This window comes from Myiozetetes cayanensis, unplaced genomic scaffold (assembly GCF_022539395.1).
Source record: "Myiozetetes cayanensis isolate MyiCay16 unplaced genomic scaffold, myiCay2020 scf1, whole genome shotgun sequence".
NCBI lineage: Eukaryota > Metazoa > Chordata > Aves > Passeriformes > Tyrannidae > Myiozetetes > Myiozetetes cayanensis.
This window is the reverse complement of record NW_026086604.1, coordinates 97,097,836-97,113,698: the sequence shown is the minus strand read 5'-3', so window position 1 is coordinate 97,113,698 and position 15,863 is coordinate 97,097,836. Positions and strand designations below refer to the sequence as shown.

At 38.3% G+C, this 15,863-nt stretch overlaps 1 protein-coding gene across 11 annotated transcripts in view; it reads right to left on the bottom strand.

The window, feature by feature from the left end:
* Positions 1-15,863, bottom strand: part of POU6F2 (POU class 6 homeobox 2) — a 329,766-nt gene that overhangs the window by 281,932 nt on the left and 31,971 nt on the right. For 4 of the 11 annotated variants that reach the window (XM_050320019.1, XM_050319976.1, XM_050320010.1 and 1 more), the window contains exon 2: positions 1,726-1,877. The exons of 6 other annotated variants lie outside the window; for them this stretch is intronic. In XM_050320019.1, coding sequence (XP_050175976.1) covers positions 1,726-1,770 — 45 coding nt within the window. In that variant the 5' untranslated portion in view covers positions 1,771-1,877. The remainder of the gene's footprint in view (positions 1-1,725; positions 1,878-15,863) is intronic. One more of the 11 variants, XM_050319994.1, reaches the window with a different exon arrangement.

Sequence of the window (15,863 nt, the reverse complement as noted above, 5' to 3'; positions counted from 1 at the left end):
CTTCATAATGAGCGATGCAGTTCATGCAAGTGTCTTGAAAAGGCATTTGCATAAGTGTATAAGATGCATAAGATATATAAGATGTATAAGCAAAATGGAATTTTCAGAGCCAAGTAGCATCACAACACACCTCCAGATTGCTTCATGCACAACGTTGACAAGTCTTTTAAATATTAAGGGCTGTGTTCTACTCCAATTCCACACATGGGACTCCCATTAATGTCAGTGGGTGTTTCACACAAAGCACAAGAACAGAAAAAGCCCTTGGCATCTTTTAGTATTAAAGAAAAAAGATTTCAATAAGTTTACTTAACCCATCAAACTGGCAGACTAGCATTAGCTCCTCTGATAGTGCTGTCAATGCTTGGTCAAGCCTAAAAAACCTTCAAGCTTAAGCAAGTCTTGACACAGCAGAGAAGTAGAAGCTCAAGATGGTCAACTGTAGGAAGTAAATAAACTTTTAAAAGCTAAGAGAATAAAGGATTAAAGGATAAAGAAAATTATTTTTGCCCTTTATATCAACTTTTCCAAAGAAATATAGGTTTCAGAGAAAGAACCCAGACCTTGGCAGGCTGGGTGGAAAAAGAAAAGCACAGACAAGTGGGGGGTTGGGGAGAGCGAGAAGTAGAGTGTAGCTGCTAATCCTGCTAAGACAGTTTTACAGAATTGGCTCCAGTGTATTGGGGCCACACAAACTTTTTGAGCATGCACTAACTAGTTTGCTTGATAGCCTGGAGTCACCAGAGTTAAAGGTTGAAGGATATATCTTAAGTTCATGGGAAGAGTGGATTTGTGCCCAAGAGAGTATTTTGCTGTCAGACACCCAAGTCAGAGCTTATCAATTGGTGTCTGTAAGGGTGGAAAGCATAAAACAACTCTACTAATACTCATCCTTTCATTGCCCTACTACCCACACATTCCAAAAGGAACAGTTTATTGATCACTGGTCCCTATCACACTTATAGTTCTTTTTTTTTTTTTTTTTTTTTTGAGATCACAGAATCTCCACAAATTTGTTTGCCTAAGTTTTTGCTGGCCTGGCGGCTATCATTTTGGTTGAAGTGCCCTTGGCTCTGTGGTATTAGGCTTCATGATTTTTGAAAGCAACCTACGTACTTTGGTAGAGCCAAATCTGAAATATTAGGTCCCCTTCTCATTGGCATATTTAGCATCCATCTGGTTTAATTATTACTCAAGGCTGCACTGTGGGATTTCGAGAATGGAGAAACTGACATAAGTACATGGTCTGAATGACAACTTAGCTAGACAGGCTTGTTGAAATCATATAAGAGTTACAGGATACCTGGCATTAGTAGTTTGACCCTGGTACATAAAAGTTTTGAGGCAATTTAAACTGTATTATCATGATACAAAGCAGGCAATTTGAAGAAAGCAACAGTGTAGAAGTACAGGTAGTTGTTGGATAGTGTTATTCAAGCTTTCTCTCTACCCTGGATAAAATGACATTACTATTTATAGTAGTAAAAGCATCTGAGCATGAACAGCATTTGAAGACAAAGTTAAAAATATTACAGAAAGATTAGCCCTACAGCTAAGTGTATTTAACAAGTCTGTTCTCCCTTTCCTCTTTCTTCTCATTCAGTATATGGCTGACTTATTTGAACCCATCAGTTCAGCACATGACCAGTAACAAAGCACAGCAGTTGCCATGTTCTACTCCCTCTTTGTTCAGTTGCTCTTTGGGATGAGCTCCCCCTTACTCACCACTGTCTGTCTTCCCTGTGTACTTACATCAATCTCTCCTTGCATTGCTACTGAGGAAAAGCAATTGTCCAGAAGCAGAAGTGTACATGTAGCTCTGGATAGGGTAGTTTCCCAATCGTCATTGTAATCAATGGAGTCTCTTCCATTGACTTCTGTAAGAGACAGATCAAAGCAAGACCCTTTTTTTTTTAGGTTCTTGTGAACAAATTTCATCTGAAAATGACAGAATGCTTCCTGCCAGGAAATCTACAGAGAATTCAGGCAGAACTCTGTTTTCAGTTTCACAACAAACTCAGATTAAGTGAATTGCCTTGTGTAGTTTTCCGGTGTCAATTACAATTATGGGTAATGCTGTGCAAACCCCAGGCTTAAAAAGCTACATCAAGAAAAGTAGGGTGAAGGTAAGAATGCATGTGGGAAGCACTGTGAATTTAGTTTGAATTCCTTTTGGAGTAGAGATTCTGAATGCTATTTTTTTTAATATTTGGGGAAGGTGGAAAGGTTACACTGAAAGTGGTTTGAAGAAGCCTTTGTAAGAAGCAGAGTAGAATATATAAAATAATTTTAAAGTCACTCTTAACTACTTCCTCAGTAATCCACCAAAAAGACTGACCCAACCACAAGCTATTTCACATTCTCTGAATTCCATGGAGGAATTGAGCACTTCAGCATCAATAGCCTCTGCTTGAACAGGTTTTATATATACAAACTGACACTGTAACGAATTCCTAACCAGTTCTAATGTTATGTGAAAACTGAAACTTGAAAATATAAAACAACACTAGTAAAAGGGAACTTGTTTGGGCCACTGAGGACTCCTTACTAAAACAACCTTCCTCCCCTCCCTGCTTTCACTTATATAGTCTGTTGGGACAATATCCCAAGAGGAGAAACTTTTCATCATTGCTCAGCAACCATAGTGGATCATGGCAAAAGAGTCTGATCTATCAACATTGCTACTAGGTATAAGCTTCTTAAACAGCATGGAAGTTTATCCTTCTCTAGACTCTACCTACTGCTCTGGGGAAAAAGAATCAAGTATCTAAGTAAACCATCATCCTGAATATATAAATTAAGTATACACATTCTTTATAAACAGGACTCTTAATAGTTCATTTAAATTATGTCTTGTACTTTTGCAGCATCCCCATGGAGTTAATTTTAAAAATGAATGAATGAAATAATGCCACTAAGACTACAGAATTTCTCTTACACCCCTCTACACTGACTTATCTAGTGTTAATGTCTAGGACTTACATAGTTGCAAACTACAGCTGCTGAAATGACAACTATTGTTCCCTGCATGATATTTGGTGAGATAAATGCTGAAGTATGAAATCCATTAGTGCCATATATACTATACACTGCATTTGCAAAGGCTTAGTTCTGGGAGAATGAATCTTTCTCACCACAGATAAATGCAGCTTTTAGAGGGTTTTTATTATTATTATTATTATTTTCTTCCAATAAAATATCTGGTCTTTTGGAACATCTCTATCTGCTGGTATTCTGAAACTCAATGAAATACCTCAAGGCAAGTACTTGCTCTCTATTTCCTGTTGGAACAGCTCAGAAACGTTCTTTGTGTTATTTGAAGCAAGCAGCAAAAATGACAACAACACAGGGGTGACTTCACTTTCTTGGGGGAAGAGACATTCCAACATATTATCTATTATATATGCTATATAACAAAAAAGGTATCCCGAAGAGACCAACAGGCACTGATAAATACTTGTTATTGAAAAGAGCACATGAAACAAGAAGAGTATGCTTGGAAGTGCAGTGGAGCAGAATCAGAGGTGAGGTCCTACCGCTGGGCTCCCATGAAAGCCACTGAACAGCCAGCTCCAAACTAGGACAGCAGTCCTGTGGGTTTTTTCATCAGTTTAACTTCTTATAGACTCTAGTGGCTGCAGAACATGTGCACACCAAACCAAACAGTAAGAGAAACTATAGCAAATTGTGTTTCTCTGTGGTCTTTTCCAAGAAGTTCAGGTACCAATTGTGCCACCATCTGCCATAGAAAAATGTTGTCCTGGGTTTCTGCCACTCCTGGAAACTGAACAAACAATAATTTGGATGAGGATAGCTTTATTTTGCAATGTTTCATTTGCTCTGTAATCCCAAGCTGAGAGACAATCGGGCCAATTATGTTGGGTGCAAACACATTACAAAGAAGCATCATGTACTTTAAAGAATATAAAATATTCTTCATATATTTATGAATTAACTATCCTGCCTTTGAAGGAAAATTCAATTAAATAGAAAAAAAGCAGTTAAAGTAAAGCTATACTCTCATTCCTATTTTTTAAAACCATGATTACCTCTTTTACCCTTCATGAAATAAGCTAGTACTCCTCTAAAGTCAATTTGCAAGAGCCATGGTTTATAAAAAAACAGCAAACCTCCCCTTCCAATAAGATCATTCAAAGCAAGCCTATGTGGACAAAAGGCCCAGTTCCCCTACTGCTTTGTGCTAGAGTGGAAAAAAACTGTTGTCTACTACATTAGTGAGAAATAACAACTTCAGAGAGTCAGACACATGCTGAAATGTTTCAGTTGAAATCAAACTCTGAGAAATTTTTTAAATGTTTTCAACACATCAGCATGAAGCATCGACCTAGTTGGAATCACTTAGATCTAAAGCAAATGCACTGATTGTTTTCACAGCATGCTTTTCTTCCTCAAGCTGCAACAGGCAGACTGGCAACTGCTGTTCGGAAAGGTTTTCAGCCCCCTGCCTTGGTCTACTGTAGCCTATGACACAATCAATAGCAGGGTTAGAAGGCAGGGAAAGCTAAGGAAAGATTATGAAGATGAAGTGAGTGATAGAATTGCCTTACAGGATTTGTTCTCTCTCTCTCACCTTGAGTCTCTTCTGCTGCAAATAAAGATGGAGAACCATCCCAAATCTCGCACCAAGCAGGGACAGAGATGGCGGGGATACCACGTGGCATGAGTGCAGACAGCACACAATGCACTTAGGAACATTCTGCTCAACACATAGACAAGAAAGAAGATCTTGCCAGCAGATGTCTTTTTCTTGGTCTAAGTGGGATGGAGATCCCACTAAAGAAAACTTTCCACTCATTAATCAGTATAATTAACATGTATAGCAAGAAAAGTTCATGCTGAAGTAAAATTTGAGTATTGTCCTTTAATCATTTCACCTCAACCCTGTCTGTGCTATCTGCAGGCAGCTCTGCTCCAGCACTTCTGATAGTAACCATGATCTTTCAACCAAGCCCTGATTCCTTTGAACTGGTGCACTTCAGACACCAGTCCTTCTTAATATGCCACTGCACAGGACACCTTTGCTGCCATGCTATAAAGACCTTAATGGCTTTCAGTTGTTCAGGTACCACATTATTAAAGAATTTTTATAGTAACCCTAACAATTTTAATACAGTGCAGCTCTTGTTAGAGTTATTATGATGGAAAATGTGATTTTTAGTCCATTACTGTAGATACCATGCTGTTCTCATACTTCATCCCACCACCAGTTTATGAAGATACTTAGCTTGAATTTACTGCAGTAGTGTGAGAAGAGAAGGAAAGAAACAGTTCAAAGGGAATCAGAGAAGGCCCAGTTTATGCCACTGTCTGTTTGGTTTTTTCCATTATACACAAAAGAATCCCAGGAGAAAAGCATATTTGGACATTAATAGCATGCAGCAGACAGAATATTGTTGAGATATATATTTATATACATTTATATTTTAATATGATAAAAAGATAGGAAATGGACATAAATTTTATAGAGTTAAGGGTTTTACAGCACAAGCAAACTATTAACTGTAGTTTCCACAGGCTCAAGTACAGTGGAACACTCCAGTAAGGTTAAGGCTTCCCAGACCCACAGCATGGGCTTATGTATACACCACTCCATAGCAACAATGTAATTAACCCCACTGCAGACCTTTTGTTTACAAATGATTACAGCATTATTATTTGTGCTGGGACTACAAGTATGACTTTCTATAATTCTTCATGCCCAAATAGAAAACTCTCCCAGTTCACGTGCAGAGGAAAACACAAGCAACCAGTCAATAAAGGATCAGCCCTCCAATATCCATCCTCACGTTTTAGCCTAATTCCATCATCTCAAAGATGATATTGGCAGGAGCTGCAAAAATTGGACTCTTTGCCCTCCTAGAGAGCAGCATAGTGGAGACAAACAGCAGAATGAAGAGGGGTTTTATTATTTGTTGTGGTTGTTGTTTTTTAAAACCTTTTAATAAAGTGATGGTAGGAGAGATGCTCTGAGGGGTTGCATCAAGGAGCCTTCCAGCATGGTAAGGCACAGCCCCAGTCTGAGCACAGCAAGCACCCTACTGGCACTAGAGATGTCTGGGCCAAGCACCAAAAGTGAGCATTGTGTCAGCCTGGCACTACACAGGCAAACACAGGGCCTCCTGCAGCAGCCACATTATAGCAAGGGCTGGTAGACCTCTCCACCTTGCAGCACTGACCCTTATCCTTCCTTTTCTTCTACAATAACCCAGCAAACAGCATTTCACCTGCCCCAATAGTACCTCTTGGATCCACTTCCCAATAGCTTTGTGTAATAAAATGTACTCAAGTGACCCCTTCGCAAACCTGGACACACACATGTTCCCACAGAGGAAAGCTTCAGCTAGGGTTTCCCCTGAGCACCCTGCTACATGGTGCTATGAAGGTTGCCAGTTCACAAAATTAGTTACAGGAAAACAGAAAGTTTGCTTTATTTTTTTCTAAATATGAGACAAAAAGCAACATCTGGCTGAAAGAGGCTCTCTGCACTTCAAGAGGTTCCCACCAGGAGACAAAAAAATATATTTATTAAGACCCATGAAGTTGAGGGCTTTTCTTTTGGCAAGGGAGCTCCCTACATATGAGTCTGTCACTTGACAGTATTGTTCATGATCAGGCAATATGTTTGGTATTTGTGTCATACTGATATCCAAGGTTTCAATTAATCTCACTTCAGTGAAAGACAGGAGTTTCTTTCACTGCACTGGTTTACTTGGGCTTGGGGCAGAAGGGTCTGTCTTGCTTTTTGTGTTCATCTTTGCAGCAACTATCTTTTAAACGTATAATGTAACTTGTGGGTGGTAGACTTGAATTGAACCTCTTGGTTAGATGGATTTTTGCTGGGGTTTGAAGACCTTTGGGAACCAATTTACAAGGGATACTGTAAAAATCACTGAGAACTTATAATCACTACCAGCTGACAATTAAAAAAGTGTGCATCGACTTCAAGTTTATCCTGCTAACTACCAGACCCAAAACACATATCTCTCTAAAAGCCATGGAATTAGACTCAATCTCATGTGAAGGATATCTACAAAGTCTACATGGAGCGGATCTTCCACTTAACCCACCAAAGTGACACACAAAGGTATTTAATCAATGACTCTTTGTCACAGCAATTAATTTCAACCTCAAAAACGAAACCCACCAATTTTCAGTTACAATACAGCTGCTTCCTAGCAGATGCCATCTGGACCCTAACTTTTGATTGTAGCTACACCATTAGAAACAACATGACAAAATAGAAGATCAGTAACGGCTGCATTTTTTGTCATTTGTTGAAAACCCCCATTGCATCCCAGGGAGATAGATAGTCATGAGAACTCAGTTCCTGGGTCTACAGAGGGACGTGATTTTTTGGCAGGAAACACTTAGCAAGTTCTGAAATTGATGGTGAAAAGAAGGTTCAGATGATATGACCAAAGAAGAGACCTCCACTTACTGATCATTTCCTTGCATTGTCCAGAAGCAATCATTACGAAGTGATTATATATTATTATAAAGTAATATTTGAGAGGAAAAAACTCTGTAAAAGTGGAACTTCATTTGCATGATGTTTTTCCCTTCTGAAAGAATGACATGACCATCAGTACTTGTTTTGTGAAAAATTTTTAAAAACTTTTTTTGAGGGAAACATATATCCTCACATACCAGATGATTCAGAAAAAAAAATCAAAATAATACTTCATATGAGGAAAAAGTCTCTTTTGACTATTTTATATAAATGAGCTGTGCCAAGAGAAATGTCCTCCTACTCCTCCTCTGATGGAGGACAGTTGGAGCGATTCCTCAAGTTTGGCACATTGCTCTTTTTAGCAAGTCAAAATTTCAGACTTTTTCATTTGCAACTTGCAATTACTTTGCAAGTTAACCTCCAGCTAGAATTTTAAAAAAGCTTATTAAGAAATTATTTGGTTTTAATTTTTATATAATGAAAGGCATAGTTCATATCTCCTAACTTGAGTTATTTACAAGGGCTCAGTAAGACTTTATGGTGTCACTCACAGTATTTGCCTTCTTTTATTGTACTTAGAGAGGAAACAGGCTTTAGAGTGACTGCCTCAGGTTTTGGCATGTAATTTTTAAAATTACTATATCAGAGCAGTTATATGCCATATGAGAAATTAAGCATCAGGAGACATGCAGGCACCCATTTAAAAGCCTAACCAGAAGGAAGAAATCTACAGACTGGCAATTACAGGATTCATAAAACATGCAAGTACATCTGGAAAACTGAACGTTCTTTAGAAGTTTCCCTAAATTATATATACAGAGTCTGTTAGGCACAAAGTTACAAAGCACAACATCCTTCCAGGTATTGAAACATTCTGCAGTCTTATGTTGGTCTCCAAATCTAAGAATTTTAAAATTACAAGTATCTCATTTATGAGATACTTGTAATTATTTAAATTAAGGAAATGCTTGTTACAGTTCATAATCCTTTCAGGTAACATTAGCTCTACATTAATTCCTAAAAATTGGGATGTGTTAATACCCATTCATAGAGCAACAATCCATTTATCAGATCAAAATTACTAACTTCTGAGGAGAAATTAAAAACACCAAAATGTGTTAAATCTGATCATGAAAAGAAGTATTTTTCTCTTCGGAGGAACTGAATCAACATATAAGGTCCAGTTATGTTATCCTTAAGTAAGGCTTGTAAGCATCCTGAGGTCTGTGTGTCTGTCTGGAAACATATACAGCCAGCATCTTACATGAACGCACATTGAGGGCATGGCCTGAAGTTGTAGTCAGGGAAGGTTTAGGCTGGGTACCAGAAGGTTCTTCACCCATGGGGTGGTTGTGCATTGGAACAGGCTCCTCAGAGAAGTGGTCACAGCACCAAGTCTGATAGAGTTCAAGAAGGGTTTGGATCAGGCACATGGTTTGAGTCTTGGGGATGGTCCTGTGCAGGGCTAAAGGGTTGGGCTTGATCCTTGTGGGTCCCTTCCAACTCCAGCATATTCAGTGATTGTGGGATTCTGTGATATCTTTTAGATTGTGTAAGTCATATAACAGAAACAGATAAACAGAAGTAAATCTCTTGGATGTTCAATAGAAATGAATACATCACTTTGCATATTCCTATACAATAGTTCTGTATAAGCTAATAGATGACATTTTGAGAAGTCAGCATTAACTGCTAAGGTATATTCAAATTGATAAGGATTGCATACCTACAGTCCAGGGAGCAGGAAGAGAAGACTACTGTGGAAGATTCCCACACTGACCTCACCTACCCATTCAGATGTTAGGCCATACTCCAGCAAAGGACTGCAGCACACTCTGAACTTTAAAGGTATAACTAACTTCAGCAGGGCTTTTCCTTTACAAGAAGGACTCAAAAATATCATGACTAGAACATTATTGAAGCATATTCATTTGAGCCTGACCGTATATAATTTGACAAGTGCTGCCATAGTACTTTTTAAATATCAGAGGGTCCTAATGTACGCATTCCAAGACAACGTGTGTAGTAATGCTAAAATATTACATAAAACATAAAAATGTTGTATTGAATATTGCTGCAAATTAGATATTTAATAAACAAGTATTTTGTGTTGAAAGTTCTTGTCACTCCTGAAGCAGTGAATGGTTACAGTAAAATGTAGGTAGCAATTAATAAAGATTCACCCTTGGAAGACGGGGTTCTTTAAACCAATGAGAATGAGCATTTAGATTTTGGAGCATTTGGGTTTTTTAAACTTCCTTCACAGGTACCTGGGGTATTAGTCAATACCTAGCTTTGGGAAGTTAGAATTTTTTTCTTAATCTTTGTTCATCGAGATCATTCTCAGCAGATTTGGAATTGTTCTCTCTTCAGCACTGACTTTTTATCCCTGTGTAAGTACCATAAATTCTCCAAGTAATATCAGTTAATGAAAAAATCACTGTTGACTTCAATAAAGACAGGATTTTCATCCTTTTTTCCAAAGACATTTGTAAAACAAACGTAATAGATTTTGAGCCTGACAATACAGTAAAGTTGGATAATTGCCCTGTGTTTTATTTAAACAAGTACGCTTCCATTATGGCATTCCTTATGCAGCAAGATAGGGTTTTCTGCTTCTAATTCTCCGCAGTCAATTCATACTTGTTAAGAGCTTACACGTTATTTCTACCAAGCTAAAAACAAGAGTGCTTTAGAATGTGGGAGGACTCAGGTAAACAAAAACAGTCCCTCATTAGCAAAGAAATTTTCTCAACTTCAGAGGCAGGACTCTGCTAAAATAGTGATTATTTCTTTACCTTAGGACATGTTCAAAGCACATTGAATCTTGCCACAAACGTCAATAGATTTTTGGATTAGGTCCTAATTAGTATTTACACTTGGTCTGACTGGGATCACTGTCTTGTGATAGAGGTTTGTTTAGCAATATTGATAATGGCATGTTTAGCAACAGAATCAGAAAGTTCTGTTCAATGGGACTATGGCATTTTATATTCTAGGTCTGTCTCCTTCAGTACCAGATTGAACTGGACTATTTTATCAAGTTGTGCTAGAAAAGAGCAAATACAGAATGAATGCTTATTATGAACTATGAAGTGAACCCAGTACCTCTGAACTCCATCTACTGATGCTGTTACCCACCCAAAGTGGAGTTTCAATACTGTGAAAACACTTGGAAGAGAACAATCTCATAGATTGGAAAGAGCACTTGGTAGAAACACAGGAGTAAGGAAGAGGATAAGGGTTTCAGAAGCTAAACACTACCCCATGTTTCTAAGCACACATTAACATCTTTGATCTGTTCTCTAAATGAGAAACACAGTGAAAAAGCAGCCTATACATGTACATCTACAGAGCTATGTTTTTGCACCTTTTGGCCTATCAGAGGACAATGGAAATCTTCCACAAAGCACTGCTGGTATCCTGCCCAAGCTTCCCATTGGAATTGGTGTGATCCTTTAGACTCCACTGATAACACATTCTTTACTTCTGTATACACCCTACCATGTAAAATTGCTAGGCTCAAATACGTATTTTTCCATTTAATCTTACAGGTAAGTGAAGAGCTCAGAAGCAGAAGGCAGCTGCATTGTAAAACACTTCAGAATATATAATTACATTAAAGAGAGATTCATAGAATCATAGAATATGCTGAGTTGGAAGGACCCAACAGGATCATCAAGCCCAACTGCTGGCCCTGCACAGACACCTCAAAAAATCACACCATGTGCCTGAGAGCATTGTCCAAATGCTTCTTAAACTCCGGCAGGCTTGGTGCTGTGACCACTTCCCTGGGGAGCCTGTTCCAGTGCTCAACCACCTTCTGGGTGAAGAACCTTTTCTGTGTATCTAACCTAAACCTTCCATAACACAGCTTCATGTTGTTCCATTGAGTCCTGTCTCTGGTCATGAAAGTGAAGAGATCAGTGCCTGCCCCTCCACTTCCCCTTGTGTCGATGTTGAAGACTACAGTGAGGTCTGTCCTTCAGCCTCCAAGCTGAACAGACCAAGTGACTTCAGCCACTCCTCATACGGCTTCCCCTCCAGACCCTTCACCATCCTCATGGCTCTTCTTTGGATGTTCTCCAATAGCTTAGTGTCTCTTTTATTTTGTGGGGCCCAAAACTGCACACACTATTCAAGGTGAGGCCACACCAGTGCTGACACACTGACATAATATTATTCAAGCCTAAAGCACTTTGACATAGAAGTCCTCTACAAGTGGAGAGCAAAAATGCGGTGGTAGTGAATGGTAATTGTAGTAAACCCAACACATTTTCTGTTGAGAAGAAAGCTTGTTAGCAAAACTGTAATACAATACTTGATGCAGCACAGCAAAAGACAAATTCTCAAAATCATTCTGGTTTTGCCTGACTGTGATACTGTTTAGCCTAACAGGATTTTGCAAGTGGTAGTATGAAAGCTGAGGTTTGAGGATGAAACTAGCTTTCTCATCTTTGCAGCTTAAATGTCAAAACTTTCATCAGGCTGTTGGAAAAAGAACCCAATATGAAAAAGATTAAACCCATACCCTTGTATGCACTGGCAGAATAATTATTTCTTTGTTCCTCCTTTTAAAAACAGCTTTCAAAGCTCTCTATTAATGTCCTATTTTTTCATCTTTCATGTATCTTTCCTCTTTGAAGAAAAGTTTTCCACCTATCAAAAAATGGTTGGTTTGTTGGGGGTTTTCTTCAGCCTTTAAACAACAATCCATGGAAAAGTCAGACACTACCAAAACTGAGAAAAATGGACCGCAGACTTTTTCCAAATTTGAACTACATGCAGAACCAGAGAATCATTAGGGTTGGAAGGGACCTCTGGAGATGATCTAGTCCAACTGCCTACCAAGGCAGTTTACACAGGAATGTATCCAGGTGGGTTTTCAATGCCTCCAGAAAGGGAGACTCCATGACCTCCCAGGGCACTGTGTTCCAGTGCTCTGCCAGCTTTAATGTAAAGAAATTCTTCCTCATGTTGAGGTGGAACTTCCTATGTTTTAGTTTATGGCCATTACTCCTTGTCCTGTCACTGGGCACAATGGAAAAGAGTCTGGTTCCATCCTCTTGAAATATTTATCTGCATCAGGCCCAGCTCCCTCAGTCTCTCCTCATAAGAGAGATGCTCTTTGTGGCTCCTTCTTTCTTGTACTGAGAAGCTCAGAAGTGGACACAACACTCCAGATGTGGCCTCACTAAGGCTGAGTAGAGGGGAGTGATCACCTCCCTCAACCTGCTGGCCACACTCTTTCCACACTCCTACAAGGTGGAGAAGAGGTTATATCTTTTTCATGGATCTCTGATCTGTGTTTTGTAACTCCGGTTTAGGAAACAACTCAGAAAGTGACTCAGTGATACACATACATACATGAGATATCAATGAGAGCTTTCCCACTAAATCCACTCTTATGGCATCATCTGTGAGGAGGAAAAAAAGCATTATTTTAGTAAAACTTAATAAAATAATACTTCTTCTCTTTCTCTAGCTTGAAGGGGAGAAATGAAAACATAAAAGGGAGGTTAAAATGTCTACTTTATCCTCCCATGCTTTATTCTCCTATGGTTATGCTGGAGACAGCTGCAGATGCAGTGAGTGTCCAAGGTGGCACTTACCAAGCTGAAGCTGATCCAAAGCAGAAAGGTACTAACCAAGAAACAAACTGTCTTTTAGAAAAGCAATTTGAGAAGAAGTCATTAAATCACATTGAGGGAGGGATTGACCCCACAGTGAGCAACACCTCTGCTAACAGAACAGCTCTGAATGTAAGTCACTTTTAGAGACAGCTTAATACATTTGTACTTGGTTTGTAACCTTTATCTGAAACATTGTGAGACCCAATTTGCCACCAGATAATGCAGCCAATCTACTTTCAGTTAAGGAATAAAAATAGAATTAAGAGGATTAACATTAATGGTGGAACAGCTAAAAGTTTTGCAAAGAACTGATACAGAATAGGAAGGTGACAGGACTGACCCATGGTTTTCAGCTTGTCTCAGTTCTTGGTGCACCACTACCACAATGAATAGCACAAAGATACTGTAGAAATGGCACACCTGGAGTTTGTCAGGAAGCACTTAGACAAATACCTGTCAGATGTGACTCAGATAAGCTGATTCTGTCTATGTGCAGATGACTTTCTGAGGTTGCTTTCACACCTTTATTTTATTTGAATCTTTAGGACAAGTAGCTGTTTAGAGTTGCCAAGTAAACATGCGCCAACTACATTTCTCAAAGGCTTTGAATGAAATCAAGGATGGGTGGCTGGTCACAGGATACACAAAGAGACATCTCAAGCCCAATCCTCCTACTCGTCATCAAACCCAGAGTTTTGCCCTAATTATGATGTATTTTTAAAATGGGCAAAACTACTCTATATTTCCCTAACTTCCTCGGGAACCACTGAAGTATTTTAGCTCAAATTGCCTTCAAAAGTATTCAGGAAGAGTTAGCCAACCAGGTGGAAACACTAACAGCAGCAGCAGCAAAGGTCTTAAAATAGGAAATACTGGGCTACTTCAATTATAGAAGGTTCTACAAGCCCTGCCAATAATTTTCCCTTAGGCTCTCACAAAATGGGGAAGCAAAGAAAGAAATATCTCACAACTTCACAGAATCCCTTAAGCCTCCTACATTCCCATTTAAGAGGGATTATGAAATAAAATGGAGTAGGAAGCTTCCCAAAATTTCAAAGAAAACACTTGAGTCAACCTCAAATTGCTATTTGAATATTTGTTCCCATGTCTAACTAAATTTTTAAGATATTCCCCATTAGCATAACCATCATTCTTTGTTTTGCTTTTCTCTCTTTGTTTGCTGTTTTTATTCATCCTTTGACTTGGAGCTGAAGAATTCAACTGGCAATGTAAAGCATAGAAAGAGATAATTTAATTGACATTAATTCCTATGAATTTCATTTGTTTTCTTTTTCACTAATCCAGGTATATTAACTGAATAATGCTTTGCAAACACAGATCTTTGATAAATGTCACAGTGAGTAACACTGCAGCACATGGGGTAAGAAAAGGAGAAAAGAAAGGGAAATAGATTAAGCCTTTTGTTTTAAGCATACTCACTTTAAAACCAAATTGAGAAAACATCTCTGACTACTCTGATTTGAGTGGTGCTCACTTACCTTCCTTTCATGTTTTCATTACTACCAGCAAAGGTATAGATGGAGGCCAATAAAACAGGATTTGGACCTTTCACCTTGTCTGATAATGGATATCTATTTGTAGCTAAATAAGGCTAACTCCTTCCTCTCTTCTTGTCTGATTTCTGCCTATCCCTTTTTCATTTGCATCTGAAAAAAAATGGAAATTCCAGTCTATCTATCTGGAACCTTCCTTATTTACATCATGGTGGGTTTCTATCAGTCATGGAAATAGAAAAGAACTTTGAAGTACACATAAATAAATTACTCTTACATGTATTTTACAGCTGGTTTGTACTTCCAGATGGTATAAAGAGGTCTCGGTATAAAGTAGCATCAAGCTACTATCTCCAGGGGCTGAGATTCTCAAGAAGGAAAATAACCAAATATAAACACTAAAAAAAATTTAAAAATTAACAGTTATTTTTAATTATTTTTTTCTTTTCAGGTGGCAATTTCAGTCTTGTTTTTCCAGAATTAATTTTTACAGTTTGCCTTGCAGGACTGACTGGGGAAAAAAAAGAAAAAAAGACCAGATAAGATAGAATATAATTAACATCAGTCAGGATGCAGCACAGTGGGTTTAATTTTAGTGTTCTTTTTTGCTTTCTGTGCCTTCTTTCTGGTTAGCTTGGGAATCACTAATTAATCAAACATTGTAAACTACCCTGGTAAATTTGTTCATGTAAGGGCTTCTGAATCTGATGGAACAAGCTTAAAGGCTGCTGGTGATCCTGTTTGTCCAAATGTAACTCTGTTTAGCTCCAAAGAGTTACTGCTGATGAATCCTGGTAACCATCAGATTGAAAAGAAACCCCAAGAACACATCCTGAACGTGTTGAACATCTGTTTGAAGTTTAGTGTACTTTTGTATTCTTAGGGAAATATGAGGCTACTTTGTTGCCTTTTTTTTTAATTCAGAATGTAACTGAAATTCACCTACATCCCCTAATGTTTGTGGTATGAGAAATGAATGACATCACAATACCAGTGAGGCAAAAAAATTCTCAGATTAAAAGTACAGATCTTTGTACAGTTCTTAATTCAATAAAATGCTGTGGTACTTCATGGTCAGAAGGAAATATGCCCTCAGCAGCATCTGTTTCCTCTGTGTCCTTCATGAGAGTCAAAGGGTATTTTACAATCCAATCCAATGCTGGATATAACCTTTTAAATAAATAAACCATGGTTTAAGGATTTAGAAAGCACTAGATCAAAGAATGTAATCTTTGAGATCTAATA